Source organism: Scardinius erythrophthalmus (genome assembly GCF_964197995.2).
Source record: "Scardinius erythrophthalmus genome assembly, chromosome: 10".
Taxonomy (NCBI): domain Eukaryota; kingdom Metazoa; phylum Chordata; class Actinopteri; order Cypriniformes; family Leuciscidae; genus Scardinius; species Scardinius erythrophthalmus.
This window is the reverse complement of record NC_138230.1, coordinates 6,371,811-6,395,209: the sequence shown is the minus strand read 5'-3', so window position 1 is coordinate 6,395,209 and position 23,399 is coordinate 6,371,811. Positions and strand designations below refer to the sequence as shown.

Genomic DNA, 23,399 nt, shown 5'->3' with positions numbered 1-23,399 from the left:
ACATCTGCATCTGACCAAATTAAAAGTGTTTGTGACTCAGCGAATCTGACCCAAATTATAGACTCACCTACTAGGCCAAATCCTAAAAATCCTGACAAGTCTACGCTTCTTGATTTGTTTTTAACAAATGTGGCGAAGAAATACAAAGCTACTGCTGTTTTTGCAAATGATATGAGTGATCACTGCGTTATTGCCGGTGTGAGAGATGCCAGGATATCTAAATGTAAACCGCGTACTATAATTAAGAGAAATCTGAAGTCATTCTGTAAACAAGCCTTTTTTTATTGATCTTAATCTTTGTGACTGGACCAGAGTGAATTTGATACCAGATCCCGAAATAGCGTTGAAGTATTTTAAGTTCAAGTCTATTTTTGAACATTATAAACAAGCATGCACCTTTTAGGAAATATAAGATCAAAGGCCGTGATAATCCGTGGTTTTCAGAGAAATTGTCTGATTTAATACATGAACGTGATCTTGCTTGGTCAATGGCAAAGAAATCCAAAAATAGCTCAGACTGGCAAAATTTTAGGCACCTGAGAAACAAATGTGTCTCTCAAATACGTAAAGCAAAATCAGATTTTTATGTAAATGAATTATGTGATAGCTCAGCTAATCCCTAAAAATTTTGGAAAGTTATAAAATCACTGTCTTCTGACGCTAGGGATACTGTCATGCCAAATATATTGAAGTTAAACGATAAAATTATTACAGACAAGAAAAGTATGCTAGATTCCCTGAATCAGCACTTTATATCCTCTGGGTTGTTGTTTGACCATTCAAGAAAACATCAGAGGAGAAAAGAGGATTTCTCTTTGTCTAGGGAAAATGTACCTATCGATTTTGATCTTGTTTGTATCGGAACGAAGGAGATGTATGATGCTCTAATAGGGTTAAATACTAAGAAATCTGCTGGTCCTGATGGGTTGGACCCATACTTTTTAAATATTGCTGCTGAATATCTTGCAGAACCCTTGACACACATTTTCAACTTGACTATTGAAAACGGATTAATACCAAGTGTTTTGAAGTCAGCACATGTCACTCCTTTATTAAAGGGTGGTGACCAATCAAACCCAAATAATTATAGGCCAATATCTAAGCTATCTGCTTTAGCCAAGGTTTTAGAAGGGCTTATAAGTGACCAGTTAAAAGACTACTTATTAAAGGAGCATTGTGTAAGTTCTGAAATTTCTAACCGTTACTGACACCAGTGGCCGTTAGAGAAACTGCAGCAAGCACTGTAAAAAAATCTTTTGTTGACTTAACTCATTATTTTTTGTTATCTTTTTGCATGGATTTTTTTGAGTTTTACTAACTTATTTATAAAAGTGTACCTGACAAATTTGGATAAGTTTACCTGACAAGTTATAAAGTACAATGAACTGATTTAATTTAGTTAAGTAAACTTCGAATTTAAGTTCAGTCAACTAAAGCTAAGTTTTCTAAACTACATCCAATAAGTTCAGCAAACTAAAGATTAGTTTTCTAAACTACACACAATAAGTTCAGTCAACTAAAATTAAGTTTTCTAAACTACACCCAATAAGTTCAGTCAACTAAAGATTAGTTTTCTAAACTACACCCAATAAGTTCAGCCAACTAAAGTGGTGTTTTAAAAACTGCAGCAGTACCAAATAATGAATTACTACTAGAACATTAATTTGTAAAATACATTTGATTTAAAAAAATATGTAAAATTGACGATCACTGATACAATTTACAATAAGTTAATTAGTTAAGTCACCTTTATTTATATAGCACTTTTTACAATACAGATTGTATCAAAGCAGCACAGTGATAACATGAAAATAATACAACAAAGTTTGTTTCTAGGAGAAAATTGCGTCATCTTTCACCTTAAGTAAGGCAAATCAATAATATTGTTGAATATTAAATGTCCCTAACTAAGCAAGCCAAAAGCCAAGGCAACAGTGGCAAGGAACCAAAACTCCATCAGGTGACAGAATGGAGAAAAAAAACCTTGGGAGAACCCAGGCTTAGTCACTCAGTTCTCCTCGGGGCAAAGAACGAACAGTGTATGATTATGATTCAGGCAGCATTACAGGTCAGAAGTCAGATTGGATCAGAACTTAGAATATTATCCAGTTTCATCTGACTGGAAGTCGGAATCACGCCGGTATGGAGACGAGTTTGTTGAGGATCAGTGCTGATGGCTGTAGTGTCGATGAGGCCTTCACAGGGCTGATGAGGCTGGCACTTCAGGGATGCGTTGTGGACGTGTCCAGGCGCAGGTCCACCACCTGATCTGGATACGGCCCGGATCCGGCTGACTTCAGTAAACCTTGGAATAAACAAAAAGACTAACATTAGCGTAGATGCCATTCTTCTTATGATGTAACAAGTACATCAGGTGTTATATACAATTCAATTTTTTTTTGCAATGAACTGCAATGAAATTGCAGAAAACAACCTTGTGAAAAGGTGTTTTACACCTGTCTCAATGCATGTCTTGTGGATTAATCTGTTACATTAAACAAGATCAACCCACAGCATTCAATATAGAAACATCCTTTGTTCCAAAAGATACCGTTTAAACATTGTTTAACACATTAAAGACCTATGAATTGGCTTAAATGCCATTTTAATATCAACTAAGTTACCAATTATTTATGCTCTCAAGCTTCAACAAATTCATCAATTAAACTAAACACTCTAAAATGCCACTCCCACAACATACCAACACATGAAACATCCTGTTCACAACATTCCTTTCAAAAAGAAACTATGAAAAGCATTAAAGGTGTTGTTCCAACCCTTTAAGACTTTCGTTCATCTTCGGAACACAAATTAAGATATTTTTTGATGAAATCTGAGAGCTGGCTCACTCCTTCATAGACTGCTGGGTAATCGATATCTGCCATCCCAGAAAAAAATGTAAAAACATTGTTACAACAGTCCAAGTGACTACAGTGGCTCAACCTTAAGTTTATCAAGCAACGAGAATACTTCGTAAAAAAAAGAAAAGAAAAAAATACTTTTTTCAACTATTCTTTTTCTTCTGTGTGGGCCTCAAAATGAGTTCACGAGAGCGCCACAACCATTTCCAATATCAATAAAAACAGTAACATTTAAAAGTACAGATATAATAAGTTACTTATTTTACACACATCAATTCAAATTGATAGTTAATTTTAATGATTGCCAAAGATTGCAGTGAAAACTCACCTGTATCTGGTGCTCTGCAACTTATGTAGTGCCTGAGGTAATAAATCCGGTTGGTGAACAAGCTTTTAGTCAACTTGACAGAACCTGTGAGTCAACACGAGGAAATACAATGAGCGAATCTTCTATGTGCAAAACACTCTGATTTGAAATACACTCAATAATCTTAAATTTGTGACAATATCATGACTAATTCACCCTATTATCAAGATTTCTTAAAACATGAACATAAGCGTGATGACATGGCGCAAGATCCAAACTACGAATAGAAATAATGAAAACATTCAAACCACAGACGTATTAATTGTACATCACCCATATCGATTCAATATGACATTTACTTTTGTAATTCAAAGATTGTGGTCAAAACTTACGTATATCTGGCGCTCTGCAACTGAGTTGAATTGAAGTGACTGAGGTAAAAAAGAAAGAAAAAAAAGACTCATATTAGCTTGTGCAAAAATGGCATTATATGACCCCTTTAAATTTGTGACAACATTGTGAATAATTCACCCTATTATCAAGATTTCTTAAAACATGAACAAAAGCGCATTGAAATGGCGCGAGGCAAAATCCAAACACTGAATAGTAATAATGAAAACCGTGACATTTCAAACCACAGACGTATTACTTGCTATTTATATCACCCATAACGATTCAATTTGACAGTAACTTTTTTTTTAATTCAAAGATTGTGGTGAAGACTTACCTATATCTGGTAGAGCTCTGCAACTGAGATGAAACTGAGGTAAAAGAAAAAATCCTGTTTGGTCCGGTTGGTGAACAAGCAGCTTTTAATCAACTTGACTGAAGCTTGAACACAAGGAAGTAAAAAAATCAGTGAATCGTCTATGTGCTCAAATCCATCCATGATGGATTGAATCTGACCATGAATAAAAACTGCTAGACAATTTTTTAGTGTAATTTAATTAATCTGTGCTCATAATTGTAAATAACAGGTTAGAGTGATATAATAATAAAAATGTAACAATACAAAGCAATTTTGTTAGTTGGACAGCAACAAGAATGGAAATAAAGCAAGTCAAAGTGCTTTCTTGCCGTTTCATTAACTAAATAAAATACAAGATAACTTGGGAAACTAAATGGTATTCAAACAAAAACTATTTTTGTGTGTGTTACCTGATGAATGACTCTGTTCTTTGAAGAGCAGCAGTATTTGAGAAGAATGGCAGCATTTACCAACTGGCCTGAAAACAATCATATAACTTGCACAGTACATTACATCATAATAAAACTAAGTACATGGTAGATTTCTACAATTACTATAACATTAAAACAAACAAATGGAGTGATACACTTCACTTTAACAAATATGATATATTTTTAAGTACATAGCTAAAACCTTTTCGGCCTTGTCTGCCTCACATCAATCAAAAGTCAGCTTCCTTCAGTGCTGTTTCTGAAGCCTCTGAGGACAGTTGAGAAGAAAGTGTCTACTAATTTGTCAAAGGAGAATACGTTAACAACTCAAGCACACTAGCTAATTAATTAACAGTTAATTAATTAATAAAAGTGAATATTTAACTAATGACTAACTTAGAAATGTGTGTAGTTACAGTTGCAGATGCTAAGTTAAGTAACATCAGTTAGCAGTTAACGTACCTAACTAAGTTAGACTAACTAAGATAGCTAGACTTATTTTACAACATAAACACACTCAATTTAAATCAACACCAAATCTTATGTTTTGGTAAATACTCTATTTAAAAAGGTTTCATGAATTTGCACTTACCCTCGTCTGATATAGGCTAAACGTCTGAAAACACTGGACGATGTCAGCGTACGCAGTAACGAAGGCAGTGGGCTATAAAATACGGTTCAGATAAAATATGGCATTGAAAAACTTTGCCGTTGTTTTATGGTAAACATGTTATTTACAATGATTTTATGAATTCAAACTTACCTTCGTCTGATGTAAATCTCACAGAAAATACCGGACGTTATCAGCGCGCAAGATTTGAATGGAGCAGGAGCGGGAATTAACGGCTCGAAAACAATGTCGGTCTAGAAAATACAGTAAAAAATAAAAACGTTAGAACATTGAACAAATGTTGACGTTATGTTCTGGCAAACATGTTATTTAAAATAGTTTTATGAATTCACACTTACCATACGTTTTCTCAGAAAATACCGGAAGCTCTCTGCGGCTGCGCGCGCAAGAACTGCAGTGAGTCAGCGGGGGAGGGGGAGAAGAGGCTCGAGAGTCGGTTCAAAAAAAGATTCCATTTACAGCCTGCGTCAGTCTTGTGTTTATATACTGTCTATGGTCTTGTGTGATTCAGTTCCAAATGCGAAGCCTGAAATGTCCGTAGGCTACGTGATGGACGGGCCGGCTCCGTTTTAACCCCGAAATTACTGTTTTTATGCAGTGTCAGTGCCTCTGGCCTGCTGCCTGCATCAGCAAATTCACGATTAACAAAAAAACTACTGCCTTGTGCATCGACCAATCAGCGTGTTGTCAAGGCAGAATTTCAGGCACAATCATATTAAACAGACACATAGGGAATCATTTAAATTACTTGACATTTTGAGTGCATAACACTTAAATTCTTAATCTGAAAGATTTTTGCTGCCAGATGAGTACATTAAAATCAAATTTTTAATTTTTGATGCAAAAACTTGTAAGTAATGTTAAGTTATGACAACTTGATTTCTTTATTAATGACAACATTGGGGTTTACAGTGTAATGTTTTTTAATGTACACACTAATAAAATTGAAGTTTAGGTTTTTATGCAGTCTACCAGACAGCAAGATATATAGATAAATTAAGTTTAGTTTACTAAGTTTAGTTTACAAATTTACTTCTAATAAAGCATTAGAGTATAATTGAAGTAAAACCAGCAGAAAATTTAGTGCAGTTGTTTCAACTTACATTTATAAGTTAAAATAACAATTATACTTGTTAATTCAACAGAAAATCTAGTGCAGTTGTTTAAACATACATTTTTGAGTTAAAATAACAATTTAAGTCGTTCATTCAACTTTCAGTCTAGTTGAGGACAAGAAAACTTACAATTTTTTGTTGTCTGGACAATCTAGTTATCTCTACTCACAAAAATAAGTTGAAATAACTAAATTGCAAAAATATTTTTTACAGTGAGTCTCATGCTCGTTCTCGGTGCGCACGCTCGTTTTTTTTTTTTAACTTAAAGCCCATGTTGCAGGTTTTTTTTATTTTTTTTATTAATATAACCTTGTATGAAAATACCATATGAAAATTAAATGCAGGATTAAAAATTGTTTTGCAAGACATAAGGGCACAAATTTAATAGAAAACGTGACCGTTTCCTTGACCGTGTTGAAAAAGCGCTTTTTTTCACCATCGCGTCATATGACGTCACATGAGGTACTCGTTTGGCTCTGCGTTCGCGCTCAGTGCAGAGATAGGTTGGTATTCAGTTGGAGCGGTCATGATTCAGTGTGTTTTCTGTGCTTATTGTATTTCAATTAATCATCGTCGTGGTAAATGATTGTGAATTATGGCCTGTCAGGACATCGAGTCCACAGGTTTCCGAATAAGAAAAAGGACGGTGCAATCTTCCGTGCCAGTGTGCATTTTGTGCCGGGTAAGAGACGGGACTTCACTTCTGCTTCTGCTTTGAAAAACGCGGTAGTGTGTAGCGTTCACTATAGACCGAATGATTATAATCCCGGCGATATGTGCACACTGTCCCGGCTCCTTCATCGGGTCGCCCGGTGACGGTCCGCCGTCAGCATGTGGTTCGGCCGCCGGCGGGAAACATGACGCTCACGGATCCGTCAGAGATCACTTATTGTACATCTGTTTTACAAAATGTGCCTTGTCTTAATTTAATTCATTAACATATCCTACATAAACTTGTAATGTAATGCATTTATGTGTTTGTTATTAGTCTGCAGCCGACACTATTATTATTATTATTAACATAAATATAATATATTATGTTCTATAATTCATTTTCAATCTGTACAAACCGACTTTAATGTTTGTGTTGGCTGTTTCTACATATAAAGTTTTTATACAGTAAGACAGTTGTGATTGTGATAATTTTTTTATTCATCATCACCAAATGGGTAAATTCAAAGCCTTTATAAAAGTCCCTCTTCCTCTGGAAACTGTCTCCTAATGGCTGACACACACAACACATGCAGGTAAGGGTCTAAGTACTAGCTTTACTATTGCCTGATACATGATGATAATAATCTGTACAGTATTGTGATCTGAGCATAGTGTTATACATATCGTCGGCTAACGTGAATACATCTATAAGCTAACACTGTTCTCTCGCCCTGTTCTCCTCACACCACAACTCACCGTTGTTCTGTCTAACCCTGGCCTGTCCTGCTCACTTATCAGGCTCATAATTATATGATATCATCATATATATCAATTATAAATGAATTATATATATATATCATATGAGTAAACAATTGAGGCTACAATTCCCTTTCCGAGCTGTCATTGCGATCCATTGCTTTCCTATTCGCTAGTTGATTTACTTTGACCGCTCTACCTCATGTTACGTCACTTCAGGTTCGGCGGTTTAAGCGATTTTCAAATGCGGAAGTAAAAATTTCTCACAAAAACGATTCCAGAAGCCTAAATAGCGTTTTATAAGTATATGTTTATATTTAAATCTAGTTCCTACATTATTTTTCTATACATTGGCTTACTGGGTACTCTAACCTGCAACATGGGCTTTAACTTACGAGGAGTTTCCGTGGGTGTATGGATTGTGCTGGAGGCTGGTCGCTTCTTTCCGTCCGCAGAGTCCATTGAAAACACTACCGATTGCAGCTGCTTACTAATAATGGCTGCCGTGCCGTACGGATGTAAGCCCAAGTAGACGAGAACGCACATGACGTCACATTTTGTGAATTTTCGCGCCAATTCGGGCCCGACTCCTCCACACACAATTGAGCCTACAGGCTGATAGAGGCAACTGTGGTGGACAGTCAAGGTGTCATTCTTTTTATTACATCATGGTTGGCTCATACATGTACAAATGAAGTAAAAACCTACACATAGCCCCTTTAACAATTTTTTTTTAAAAATGATTCGCAATCGGGTTATCGTAAAAACCATAGCACTGTCACTGCCACTATGAGTGTTAAATGATTTTATAAGTGCTATTGATTCTAAAGAATATTGTGCTGCACTGTTTTTAGATCTTTCAAAAGCGTTTGACACAGTTGACCACTATGTTCTGTCTCAGAGATTGGTGGATATTGGAATGCCTCCAAAAGCTATCAAATGGTTTGGCAACTATTTTAGTGGCAGAACATAAAGTGTTCATGTTGATGGTGTGTCCTCAAACTCATTATTTATACAAAATGGTGTCCCCCACCATCTTTTTTTATACTATTTATATAAATTATTTGTGTCAAAATTAAACAAATGCTAAGTGTCATTTTTTTATGCGGACGATACTGTTTTGTATTGTTCTGCTCCAGCCTTGACAAGTGCTATAGAAGATCTGCAATCTGCCTTTATAATTATTCAGAAGATGTGGCTGTGAAAAGGAGACGTACCTCTGTGAATTATATTCAAATTATACAGTATTCCCTTTTTCAATAGCACATTGCAAATATAGGGGAGAGCGGGGTAAGTTGTCACACGGGTAAGTTGTCACACTGTCCATTACTCCAACACTAGAGGCTCTATCTCAAAAATCAAATAGCCACTTTATGTGACTTCTTCTTCTATAGTCAACTTCCTGTTCACATGTGGTCAAGATCACTGTAATCTGAGGTTAGCACAATTTTCTTATTTTTCTGCTTAAAAAGTAAAAAAAAAATCACTTTACATTTTATGCAATACAACTTTGTTAGGTATGAATGTTTAAAATTATTATTTTGCACAAAATAGAGGAGACAGTAACGTGTCTTTTGGTACTTTAGCTAAAGTGATATGTTGAGCTAAACTTGGGATTTAGCCAACATTAGCTCACATGTCAATATGGGGCAAGTTGTCTCAATGACTTTGGGGCAAGTCGTCACACTCACATGTGACAACTTGCCCCTTTACAGCCCCAGCACCAACCCTGTCCTGCCTAGCACGCCCAGTTGCTTCTGCTATCACCAGCTCACCCTTACCCAGCAATGCTATTGCTGACAGTGGGCTACCAACTCCAGTGGACATCCGGCCATATCCAAAAGATGGCCCCCGAAAACCAGCCAGCAAAGGAAGAAAACGACGCAAATCAGCAATACTTACTGACACGCCAGTGAAGCAGCAACTAGAAATAGAAAAGAATAAGTCTCAATCTAGCAAAAAGCTGTTTCAAAAGAAAGGGAAGCAGAAATCTGGACCTATGAAAAACAAGGCAGCTACATTTACATTTAGTCATTTAGCAGATGCTTTTGTCCTGTAAGGGGGGTACAGTTTTAGACCCAGGACCAGATATGATGAAAGAAGACCAGGAGTCGTGAAGTTCAATCAAATGAGTAGAAATTTACTGAAGAATAGTTTGCAGTTAAATTGGTAGAGCCAGCGTCAGAGTCTCACGAGGAGGTCGCAAGCTAACTCTACCTTACACAAAATCGTACACCAATTATACATTTTCCAAGGACATGCATTCCATAAACATTCACTTCTGATTGGTCAAGAGATCATTACGTCTAACAATAATCAGCAACAGATAGATAAATGGGCATATCGTCGTTAATCAGGACTGTTGTCTCCCAACTCCGAGATGTACGTCCACAGTGACCTCCCCGGTCCTGAGAGTGGTATCTTTGAATCCATAAATCGCACATCACAGAGTCCAGCACCTGCAAAGAATGCCAAACGCACACACACAACACTAACGAACAACAGTCCTCGTCAAGGCTAAGGAAGGCCTGTGTTCATTATCTAAAAAGCAGCACACCATAACAAACTGATAACACATTTCACTCCTTAGGGAATCAGGAACGACAGTCGTCCTTTTCACTCTCTGGAGAAATGCACATGAGGAAATATACTCAACAGACACCATGTGATTCTACGTATAGGTTGACCTTTAACTTATGCAGGTCGACTAAGAAAGGGGAATACACAACACCGGGTGCTGAGTCCTTTACATCACTCTCTGAATCCCAAGAGAGTTAACCTCAAAGGCCCCTGGCTGTGAACACAACCCAAGGACATACTTTGGAATGCACCTACAAGAGAATGGTTAAACACTCACAGAAATATGTATATATATATATGTGTGATTCATTAAATGAATATAGAAATGATTAGGATAACATGCATATACTTGTTTATTGATTATTATTGATAAAAAAAATGTGAATGTAAATAAGAAGAGGCAAGGGATTCCGACCCCAACCCTTCAGTCCCCCGTTTTAGACCGATGTGTGGTCCAATACCGCCACGTCTGGTCTATCAAGTGAGGTCACTATGGAAGACGGAGTGGTGACGCATGCTTCCCTGACGGGTTACACTTGTCTCTTCACCTCGTCACGGACATGCTGGACCCTAAAAAGTCCAGTCCCCATTAAGAGGCTCTCCCATCTTCCACTCACAACAGGGCTTCGATGTTATCCTTGCTCAGCTTGTTCTTCAGATGATTCGTCAGGATTTGTAGTCTCTTCTCCTCCTCGGCCGGATTCAGGTTTCTGCAAGCAGTCCTGCACAGATAGGAGAAACAAAAACGAACACACAACCAAACACACAGACAGAGGACCAACACCCCCACAAGGGCTCCGACAGCATACAGCACGTAGTGAACAAACCCCATGACTATATCCTCTGATGCAGCCACAAAATCCTCCCAGGCGTCTTCCACATACTCTTCTACAGCTTCGGACATATCTGTAAATATAGCACCCACCGAAAACGCCAGCACAAAAGCCACAGCTATGGCAGATGGTGGCTCAGCGTCAGACATCAAAAAAGTTCCCTTTGATGTGAACCAGGCAGAATTCAAATACTCATAACCTGCAAAAGGATCAGTTGTTTTCACTTGCTCCAGAAAAGCTGTGATATACTTCTTCTGAGCTTCCTGTGCCTTTACCTGAGGAAAATATTCAGTTTTCTGTTTCAATTCAGTTACACAAAGGGACCCCTCGGCCCCATTAACACGGTTACTCTTATCCACTGGACGCCACGTGGGACCCATAGGGTGCGTCAACCTGTGCTTAGCACAGTCCTTAGGAGAAATTCTGAATCCCTCATCTCTGAGTTCATGTATCAACGGACTTGAACCCAAGAATGGCCGAAATTGTTTCTCTCTATCAAACCACTCATCACCTATGGCCACATCCTTTAACTGAGGCCACATCCTCGCCTGGAATGTTTGATAGTTATCCCACACTAAATCCTCATATTTTACCGGTACCAGAAGAGTCTTCATTCTAGTATACATCAATTCAATAGTCAACTTAAGCACGTGAAGATGCATCCATGCAGTTACATTATAAGCCATGGACGTGGGACTGTAACATTTGCCTTCAAGGTAATCATGTAAATGTTCCATTTCAAATGCTGTTTTATTAGCAATGCTTCTAGCAAGCTCATACTGGTGCAGCACGTCATTCAATTTAGCCCAGGTGTAGTCTGCCTTAACAAAAGAGGAATTACAGACTTCCATGGGCACTTCCATCACCTTAACACCTGTGAGTCTCTCGGAAAGAGCCTTACATCTCTTAATATCACCGGGAGGAAAGGTTTTGACGAACCACTGTCGAATGTTTTCACCTAAACAACGTTCTACTTGTGCTGTCTCCTTCCATGGATCGTCGAACCTAGTATACCTGGGCCAAGAAAGAGACAAAGCATTGACAAAAGGCAAACCATTACTACTGCCATTAAGGTCAAAATTTTTCTTATCAGTCTTATCGATTCGTCCGAATCGGTCACAAATAGCACCATAAGACCTGTCTACGTCCCATCGGACCATATGAACTTTCGTGGGAGCTAACACTTTCCATCTCATCGAATCCTTATCCTTCAAGATCTGTTGATACAAGTCCGAGCCTGGTTCTTCTCTCACAACAATATTGCTATGTATGTAACTTTGGACCACATCTTTGACAACTTGATTGGAACCTAATTCGTTTTTAGCTTTAGGTAGATAATATGACATTATGTGTCGAGGGTCAGGTGCACTAGGATAAAGGGGAAGTTTCACTGGTTTACCACCCAAAATCATGTGGGAGTCCCCTAATGCTACAGTCTGACGCTTCTTTCGCGCTGCTCTACTCTCATTTTTCATGGGTTTCAACAAATAACTATTAGCCATATCCATCCGTTTGGAGCAGGCAGTGTGATTTTCATGGGCTATGCTATCAGGAATCCAACTCATGGAACTAAAATTTGGTTCATAGACATAAACACCTCCATCTCTCACCCAGCGACCTCTTTGCATAATGAGGGTATTACCGGGATAATTTGGGGAGTGACCAAGCCAATAGGTCACTGACTCATTTCCGTCCAACCGATAGCATCTATCGTTTACTTTCTGGTACATTGTCGGTATTAAATTTAGACCCTCAGTTGAATTTAGACATGGGTATTGCACCCAGGAAGGACGGTTGTCATTTTCTTCACAATCCCAATTGGTCGCAAACGCATGGAATCGACCGGTCCAAATGGAAATCTGTATCCACATTATGAATGACAATGCGATCAGAATTAAAGCTACAAAAGAGAGCGGGAGCACCAATCGGATGAAAGCCCGTCTCATTTTCTGTCGCTTCTCATTACGCACTTCTTCTTGAAGAACTAGCAGCTTCAATATGTCGTCTGGCTCAGCCATCTGTAAATGATAAAACAGTAATGCCATAATTTAGACCATCACATCAGACAGACATAAAAGATTTACGAGGTATTGTGTTGTTATGAAGTAGTGTTCTGGTTGTAACACCTCTCGAGTGGTTTCACCTGTGACCAATGTCTCCACACTGTACCCAAAACACCCCTGTCCAGTAACACAGAAGTATTAGTAGTCAACAGAACTTGGTAAGGTCCATCAAATTTCGGACCTAGAGGAGAAACTATCTCCCTCTGCAACATTACACTGTCACCTATTTCAGGCAATGCAGGCATGTCTTTTTGCTCGGTATTATCTTTATCTGCTTGTCGGATACTGACACTAACCCTTGTGTCTCTTAAACAGTTATCCAAAGCCTTCAGATAATTTTGCAAAGCATCTTTCAAAGGCCCTGAGGGCCCCTCATGTTGAAGGGGAGCATCCCAGGGCAGCCGCATGTAACGACCTGTCATTATTTCAAATGGACTGATCTGAGTAGTTTTGTTTGGGCTGGCTCTCATACTCAACAGAATGGTTGGGATAGCAGAATGCCATCCCTTCCCCCACTCCAGCAGCCTCTTTCTCAATGAAGTTTTAATCGTCCGATTAGAACGTTCAACAGAACCACTAGACTGAGGACGGAACGGAATGTGGAAGTGTTGTTTCACTCCCATCAATTTCATCACATTTTTCATTACCTTCCCCGTGAAGTGCGTGCCCTGATCTGAATCAAGATATAGTGGTAGACCCCATCGGGGAAAGACTTCATTCAACAGAATTTTTGCGGTCGCGTCTGCTGTGCAGTTTTTCAGGGGAAACGCCTCCACCCATCTAGAAAACAAATCCACAATCATCAGAATGTATGTAAAACCGCCACTAGGGGGCAGAGGACCTATGAAATCAATCTGAAGATGGGTCCATGGCCCTTGAGGTCGAGGGGCGTGTCCTAAAGGAATTTTCAGCTTTGAGGAGGAATTCACTTTGAGGCACACTAAGCATCTTTTGCAAAAGTCATTGCAAGAAGCCCTCAGCTTTGGCCACCACCAGGTTTTTGAAATCATTGCATGTAAGTTCTCAGGACCAGCATGTGCCAGACCATGATATAAAGACATTAGTTCGGTTCGAGCAGAAACAGGACAGACAAAACGGTCATTGAATTTCCACATTCCTCCTGCATTTTTCTTTGCACCTAATTTTGTCCATTGTTCTATCTCTTCAGGGTCATCCTCTGCATAAAGTTCAAAAATGTCTCTAGAGGACTCACTCTCCTGTGGAACAAGAGCCATAACACTCACGCAAGTTTCAGTCAGTTTTGCAGCCTCTCGGGCAGCAGTGTCAGCAGCTTGATTCCCTTTGGCCTCTGGTGTATTATCAGTGGAGTGTCCGGTGATTTTGATAACAGCCCCTGCTGCAGGGAGATCACAGGCAGCCATAAGTTCTTTTACCTGCTGTTGATGAGAGATGGGGAGACCAGCGGTGGTTAGAAATCCCCTGCGTCTCCACACAGGGCCGAAGTCATGAACCGTGCCGAAAGCATATCGGCTATCAGTATAGATATTGACGCGTTTCCCCTTGCTGCTCTGTAATGCACGGGTTAAAGCAACCAGCTCTGCCACTTGAGCCCCCCCTCCTGAAAGAGAACCACAGTCAACAGTTTCACCATGTTCATTTACGACGGCCCAGCCTGTGAAGCGTTTTCCTTGCTCATGAAAGCTGGAACCATCCACAAACAAATTTATGGCATCAGGGAGGGGTTCGGACTGGAGAGGGCTTTGGCTGTCAGTTTCAATCAGCCGTGCACAGTTATGGACAGTTCCTTCGTCTGGAAGCAGGGAGGCAGGGTTTATAGCAGTTTCAATGTCAATTTGTATTTCCACATTTTTACTCAAAAGAGTGGCTTCCCATTTAGCTCTTCTTTGGTTAGAAATAGAGCCTAAACGGGTATTCGTTAGCAGTTTCAAAATCTGATGTCTGGTGTGCAAAATCACCTTTTGATGTGTCACAATGTTCTCTGTAGTCTTCACTGCCCACTCGGCACAGTCACATATCAGTAAACATGGATGCTGTCCTGCCATTGAAACAGGAATAGGAGCAGAATAGTATCCTACCATTCCATACGAACTTCTTCCTGGAACCTTTTGACCCAGAGCAGCGGAGTAAGATCTGTTTCCCACCCAGGTCCACAGATGGAAGGGCCTGGTTGCGTCTGCGTGTCGCAGTGCTGGGGAGGAAGCAAGAGTTTCCTTGATACTCACAAAAGCCTCCTCCATCTCCTCAGTCCAGTCAATCAGATCCGCTCCAGGTTTTCCTCCTTTCAGTGCCTCTGTGAGTGGTTTAGACAGTTCAGTGTATTCAGAGACATACTGGCGGCAGTAATTCAAAAGACCCATTACCTGCCTTAGACCAGTGACAGTGTGTGGTTTTGGGAGTTCAATGATAGCTTTAACTCGTTCAGGGGTGATGCGTCTGCCATGCACCCCCACAATCTGTCCAAGATAAGTCACTTCAGGTAAAGCTAGCTGTGCTTTCTTCAAGTTCACTTTGAATCCCCCGTTTTGGAGGGCATTCAAAACAGTTTGGACAGCAGTCAAATGTTTGAATTTCGTTGGACTAGCAATTAAAATGTCATCCACATACTGCAGGACAACAGATCCGTCATTTTCAATTTGTTTTCTTACCGGATCGATGAAGGATGCTAGTACCTGATGGAACAAGGTGGGAGAGTTGCAGAAGCCCTGGGGAATTCGGCTCCAGGTCCATTGGCGACCCCTGCTGGTAAAAGCAAATTTCCCTTGGTCCTCCTTTGCTAGGGGACAAGTCCAAAAACCATTAGAAATATCAAGAGCAGTAAAATGACAATGTTCAGCTCCTATTTCATGAAGGATAGTTGCGGGGTTGGCCACCAGAGGGTGCATTTTCTCAGAGACAGCATTCAGAGCAGTATAATCAATTGTCAGGCGCCAGCTTCCATCGGCTTTCCTGACAGGCCACATGGGAGAATTAGTAGGAGAAGAACAGGGAATGATTATTCCTCGTTTACTTAACTCATCTACAACAGTGTCAGCTCCTTCTCGAGCTTCATTTTTCAAAGGATATTGTCTTTTGGCTACATGCATAGGACCTGGGATGCTCAGTGGCTGGATCTGTGCAAGACCACAATCATATTTATCTTTTGCCCATACCTCTGGGAATTTGGAAATTATGAATTTCCACTCAGGACGAGTTTCAGTCAAACCCACAGGATCAGCCACTGCACATCTCTGCTCATGGTGGGGGCCAGAGTGAGAAAAGCGAATTATTTCATTGCAGCCAAACACTAGCTTATCTTTAGAAAGTAAAACATCAGCTTCAAGTTCTTTCAGAATGTCAACACCAATTATTGTCCCCACAGTGTTTTCCCCCACCCAAAATTCAGCCCAGTACACTTTTTCAGAATCAGAAAGGGTTAGAGGAACAGAGACAGATTTATGATACACCTTTTTGCCATTTAGGCCTTCTATATACAAAGTTTCAGACGTAGTCTCAAGATTGAGATCAGTAATCGATACTGTCGCACCCGTGTCAATCAGTGCAATGCATTGCCGGCCTCCTAACAACGCGTTTATGAATGGGCGAGTGTCAGCATGATTACAAGTACCGGAGGCCGCTGACCCCTATTCCCCACCTATCAGCTGCTTCAGCTTTGCAAGATCAGCTTGAGACAGAGTGATAGGTGGGGAAGTGTCATTTTTGGAGCTGTTATTGCTAGAAGCATCATTTTTGTTACCTCCCTTTTTCCAGTTTCCTCTATTTTTAGGTCTATAGCAATGTTTGGCAATGTGACCCTCCCTACTGCAGTTTCTGCATTTGGCCACTGACTTGGGACAGCTTCGGGAGGAATGACCTGACTCGTCACAATTATAGCATATCACATCATTGCGGGGAGGGGTTTCCGCTTCAACTGAAACAGCAGCCGCTTTCCCAGTGCTCACATTATCAGCATCACATGTTTGTAAACGACTCCAGCTTACAGAGCACCAACGGAGCAAATCCGCCCACGTTTGGATATCAACAGCACTGTTCAACATCATCTCTTTATATTGCTTATTCAGACCGCCTGTGGCCGATTCTATCACTATGGCAGAATCAAACGCTTCATCATTGTTATTAGCAGCACAGTAAGTCTCATAAGCCACACGAAACCGGTCCACGTATTCTAACGGGCTTTCACCGGTTTTCTGTTTGACCTGGGTCACACTACTCCACGGAAAAGAGCCCCGCCCTAGCAATTCTTTTACCGCTGTTTTGTAGTCTCTGAAAGCCAGACAAAACTCAGGCCAATTTGTAGGGACCAGAGGTTGAAAGTTCACACCCTGGACAGCCCTCAATTTAGAGGAGGGAACTAACCCTTCGACTAATGACTGTATATCAGCCATGCCTAGATTTTGTTGCCTAGCAACAGCCTCTAGCTTGTCCCATAAACTTTTGTTTGGGTTATATAACTTAAAAGGTTCCAACCCTGCAAGCAAACTGTTTTTCTCAGTGGCTGTGAGTCTGATCCATTGACCATCCTCACACCCTGCACCCATTTCAATATTCAACCCCGCCCAATTCGTGTGACGAACTGGGGCGGCGGATGCAGTAACTGTGTGTTTAAATGCTTCCATGGGAGTCAAGTTAAGATCTTTGACCCCCGAATTAAATTCAGTTTGTTTTGCTTGCACGGCAGGAATCTTTGAACTATATGGAGGAGGGGTTGCAACAGCCACATTCAACAGCCCGCGTGCCTCAGCGTATGGTCCGCTATTCTGGTTATCAGTCTGTTCGGCAGAGCCTAACGCGGCAGCTGCTTGGACAGAGTGAGAAGAGAAGGCGGGGGCTGAGGGTTCGGAAAAACCTTTCTTCTTTTTTACAGCCTTTTCTGCCTTTTCACACAGCGCCTCAAGCCCTTTACTCAAACTACACAGATCACTCCCTACTTCAGTCCCAATAATTTTCGACATCCTATCACGTTGGGCGATTAAACTATTCCAACCATTAATCATGTTCGGGATTGCCTTTTCAGGGGTTAAGGGAATTCCACCCATCTTACAAATCCATGAATAGGCAAACACGGACAAAAATTTAACTTTGTCAGCCTCTTTCTTTGTTTGCAGCCAGTCAATCTGCTTTGTAACTTTCCAATCAGAATCAAAACCCTGGCTGACCATTTTCTTTATTAGTTCTGCGTATTTCTTTGATTTGAGCGCATCAGAGCAGAGCTGTTTACAGCCTACACCCTCTTCAGCCTCATCACTTTGGTCAGAACAAACTGAGATATTTCTTTTATCTGTCATTTTGTTGGTCACAGATGAAACTCACCACAGAGAATGTTTTTAGCGGCAAATATGTTATAACACTTAATTGAAAAACCCGTTTCTAACGACAAGTCTGGACTTCTACACAAAGAAACCACAAAGTATTTTTCACTCACGACTTCCAAGTCACATATTCTGATCCATGCCAAATTTGGGTCATACTTTACTTAATGAGATCGTTCCTGATGCATCCCTGGCAAACAACCCTGTTTTCTATAACTATATATTTTTTTTTATTTTATTTTAACTAATTTCTCAGTCCCTAACTGCCTCATCCACTAAATTCGGGGTACCCCTATCTGAGATGGAAGAGATAAGAGTAGGTTCGCGGCGCCCTGGATCGGACCTACAATCCAGGGACGTACTCCGCTGGGGTGTTGCTACCCACAACAATGCCCACTCGGGCCCCCCCAGAGCACGCTTCCGTTTGCGCTGTCTGCTCTTGTTAACCTTAAACAATGCTATCAGCGACTTCTTATACTTTTAACACTAAGTATAATTAATCTTCACTCTCCTCATCGGAGTGAAGCTCTTCCGTTCCCCTTCACAATCTCTTCCATTCAGACAGCCCCTATAACCTATAATATAATAATAAATCTTCCTACCTTGTTTGTTGGTTTGCCAGGGATGTCACCACAGAATGATTGCCCGCATCCTCCACCAAAACTGTAAGGGGGGTACAGTTTTAGACCCAGGACCAGATATGATGAAAGAAGACCAGGAGTCGTGAAGTTCAATCAAATGAGTAGAAATTTACTGAAGAATAGTTTGCAGTTAAATTGGTAGAGCCAGCGTCAGAGTCTCACGAGGAGGTCGCAAGCTAACTCTACCTTACACAAAATCGTACACCAATTATACATTTTCCAAGGACATGCATTCCATAAACATTCACTTCTGATTGGTCAAGAGATCATTACGTCTAACAATAATCAGCAACAGATAGATAAATGGGCATATCGTCGTTAATCAGGACTGTTGTCTCCCAACTCCGAGATGTACGTCCACAGTGACCTCCCCGGTCCTGAGAGTGGTATCTTTGAATCCATAAATCGCACATCACAGAGTCCAGCACCTGCAAAGAATGCCAAACGCACACACACAACACTAACGAACAACAGTCCTCGTCAAGGCTAAGGAAGGCCTGTGTTCATTATCTAAAAAGCAGCACACCATAACAAACTGATAACACATTTCACTCCTTAGGGAATCAGGAACGACAGTCGTCCTTTTCACTCTCTGGAGAAATGCACATGAGGAAATATACTCAACAGACACCATGTGATTCTACGTATAGGTTGACCTTTAACTTATGCAGGTCGACTAAGAAAGGGGAATACACAACACCGGGTGCTGAGTCCTTTACATCACTCTCTGAATCCCAAGAGAGTTAACCTCAAAGGCCCCTGGCTGTGAACACAACCCAAGGACATACTTTGGAATGCACCTACAAGAGAATGGTTAAACACTCACAGAAATATGTATATATATATGTGTGATTCATTAAATTAATATAGAAATGATTAGGATAACATGCATATACTTGTTTATTGATTATTATTGATAAAAAAAATGTGAATGTAAATAAGAAGAGGCAAGGGATTCCGACCCCAACCCTTCAGTCCAAAGCGACTTACAAATTAGGACTAATTTAAGCGAGTCATTGTGAAGAGGCAAAAAAAAAAAAACACAAGAAGTGTTCAAAATACGAAGTTCAGGCATTGTTCAGAGTAGCATATGCGTAAAATTTGTAAAATGCAACCATTGGGCCCATGATGCTTGCACCTCAGGCCAGGCAATTTATGTGTGTCAGAATTGTGACTCTGGAGATGAGTCCGATTAGTCAGATACAGGGCATCTGTTTTGTTCAGAGGTTAAGTTAAGCAGGTTATCTGCAGCATTCCATTCAGTTATCAGGATCTATGTGCAAGCCATAGAACGTTTGAGTTTAAAGTTCAAAGTAAAGTGGTTTTGCCACTTAATTGAAATGTGCATTATTTGGATTGAAATAATTGTTTTTCCAGGTTCTCCAGGCATGGATGTTATATTTCCAGGTCTGTTTTGAGTTTAAAAGTTAAAATCAATATTCACAATTAAGTAGTTGTGTTCTTATTTTTTAGATAATCTAGTGTGACAACTTACCCGCCCTAGTGTGACAACTTACCCGCCGATGGGGCAAATTGTCACAAGTGCACACTCGCTATTCAACAGTCTACAACTCTGTAATGAGATAAGATATGAAGATGTTATGAATACAACATATGTGCCCAAGACTTCTTTCTTTCATTTGGTATGAGATTTATACCATTTTGATGTATGGTGCTCAGAAAATGTTAGACAGTGTGAAAAGTGTGACAACATACCCCGCTCTCCCCTACTAACAAAGACTATACCATCTTTAATATATATTAAAAGTATATTAGCATCATGCTTTTACCTATTTTCACAATATAACTTTTAACAGACTTTAAAATAATTTTACTTTAGTGTATTTTTATTTCTATCTTTTATTTTTGTATGATCTCTCCTCTCTCTCTCTCAATAAAAGGTGAAACCAGCAAAAAAAAAAAGTTTTTTTTCAGGATCTTTAATTTGTGCGAGTTCCCAGAAAACACCACTTCAACAGTCTCTTCAGGATTTAGGTGTGTTTAATAATTAAACAAAAGGTTTACAACTTAAATCTCTTCAACTCAAAAGTAACTTAATCTTATTTGTTCCACAGAGGTACGTCTCCTTTTCACAGCCACACACACAAATCAACAGTTTCTCACACCCACTATTAGAGCTTGCTGTTGGACTCATTAGCTGCAGCTGTACTCTCAGGCAGCCTGGGTTTTGTAGTCCTTAACAGACGGCCATCTTGCTCCAGCCATCTGAGGGCAATGTATCCATAGATATCATATATAAAGGCTAGATGTCTCGTGCGCACTGCTGGCCAATGGAGGTCGACGTCCGCACGTGGCGGCCATCTTGCCACAGTGTACTCGCTCACTACTTCAATGGTGCATGTACTTTTAAATAACCATAACTTGCTAATTTTTCTACCGATTTTCAAACGGTTTGGTTTGTTATAAACGTCAGAGATGTAGTTATGACACTGCATACATATGAAAAATTATAACATACATGTTCAAGCATTCGGAATTATAGCCACGTTAATAACGTTTGTAAGAAACCAAACCGTTTGTAAATCCGTCAAGATTTCAGCGAGATAAGAGGATTTGTGTGCGTGCTGATCATTCACCTTAATGCACAGAGCACTGTGACAAGATGGCCGAACGATGATGCCGGAAGTGACTGCGCCATAAGACATCTAGCGTTTATATATGATATCTATGAATGTATCTGCCCTGTAGATTAGAACACGCCCTCTCATGATGCCACAATATATATATATATATATATATATATATATATATATATATATATATATATATATATATATATATATATACATACACACACTTATGGTATATTGCTTGTATGTTTCAAAGACACTCGTAATGAATTTGTAATGTACTTGTAACACAAATAAAGTACACTTTAAAATCACTAATTAAGCATGTAATTAGTCCCTACAGCCATATACTTAAAGTATACTAAGTATACTTGAAATTGGTCCAATTTAGCACACAAAAGTACAGTAATACACTTAAAGTTATGCTTTACTACAATTTATTTACAACTAAAATATACTTAGTTAAAAAAAAATTCTTTCAAAATGGCACCCTGCAAGTTAACTAATCATTAACAGACAAAATGGCGCAAGTGTTCGAAAACTCCTCTCTATGGCGAAAAGTTATTTTACTGGACATGTAAGGAAAGTTGTGTGAAATGTTAACAATGGCACCATAAATACCAAATGCTAAACAACAGCACAGCACCTGGTGATCTAATCGCTCTGAACACAGATCTGGCTAGTGTAAATAAACAACAGCATCATGTAAAGAGATTTCCTCTTTAAAGGGATGGAGTTTTACTTAATTTATGTGGACAGAGTCGGTCGAGATGTGGGAAACACCTGATCATGAGCTGATCTGCGTGGAACAGATACTGACCCCTCATTAAACCTATTTAAGCCCACCGCAGTGCATAGTTGTCATTTTCCTTTTGTTAATATTTTTCTAGATGTTGTCCATGTTTTATTTCTCAATGACATGCAAGCAAACAACCAAATAAAGGATTTCAAGAAAGAAAAAAAAAGGTATTCACTTCCTCCCTGTCACATGAGGCTGTCAACTTCCTACCCCTACTTCCAGGAAGCATGGCGATGGCAAACCCTCCCAAAGAAAGGTCATTTTCATGTTACTAATAAGTATTTTTTTGTTGACATATATATATATATATATATATATATATATATATATACATAATCATGAAGGTCTCTAGAATCAGCCAAACAAAACAAATCTTACAAGAGATCTATAGTTTTTTGTATACTTAGTCAAAAGTCCAAGCGGCAACTATAGTTGCCGGTGGGCAAATGCCTTGTAAGTACATATATCATGGGAAAATGGGATATACTGTGTTAATAGGTTAATAAATCAAGGTTATTGTTCTTGTTTAGTGCATAAACATAACTTAAAATGACATCTCTATCATAAATTGTCTGTATGTATTGTTATTTTTGTTATTTGTAACTTTTAAAGTTACTTTTTTGTCAAAGGTTAGCAGTTTTTGTACTGAAAAAAAAATCAGTTTTTCAATAATGTTACATTATGATTAGAATCAAACCTATGGAAGCTTGTTTCCGCCACTGAATAATAAATAAATCATAATAATTGCGACTTTCCATCTCACAATTCTGACTTTTTTTTTCACAATTGCGATATATCAAGTCAGAATTGTGACTTTTCTTCTCAGAATTGCGAGATATGAAATCAGAATTGTGAGAAATAAAGTCGCAATTCTGAGAAATAAAGTCGCAATTGCGAGAGAGAAAGTCGCAATTCTGAGACATGAAGTCGCAATTGCGAGAGAGAAGGTCGCAATTGGGAGATATAAAGTCAGAATTGCATGATATAAAGTCGCAATTGCTTGTTATAAAGTCAGAATTGTGAGATATAAACTATTCTGAGGTAAACAAAATAAATAAAAAAAAGTTTTTTTTTTCCCTTAGAATTGGACTTTATATCTCA

At 39.4% G+C, this 23,399-nt stretch overlaps 1 protein-coding gene across 1 annotated transcript in view; it reads right to left on the bottom strand.

Moving 5' to 3' along the window:
• The window catches only part of LOC308696836 (H-2 class I histocompatibility antigen, alpha chain-like), a gene marked incomplete at both ends in the record, with an annotated part of 44,723 nt that extends 41,218 nt beyond the window's left edge, over window positions 1-3,505 (bottom strand). The window contains 2 exons of the mRNA XM_081375740.1: window positions 3,190-3,273; window positions 3,502-3,505. Coding sequence (XP_081231866.1) covers window positions 3,190-3,273; window positions 3,502-3,505 — 88 coding nt within the window. The remainder of the gene's footprint in view (window positions 1-3,189; window positions 3,274-3,501) is intronic.
• Window positions 3,506-23,399: the final 19,894 nt, after the last annotated feature.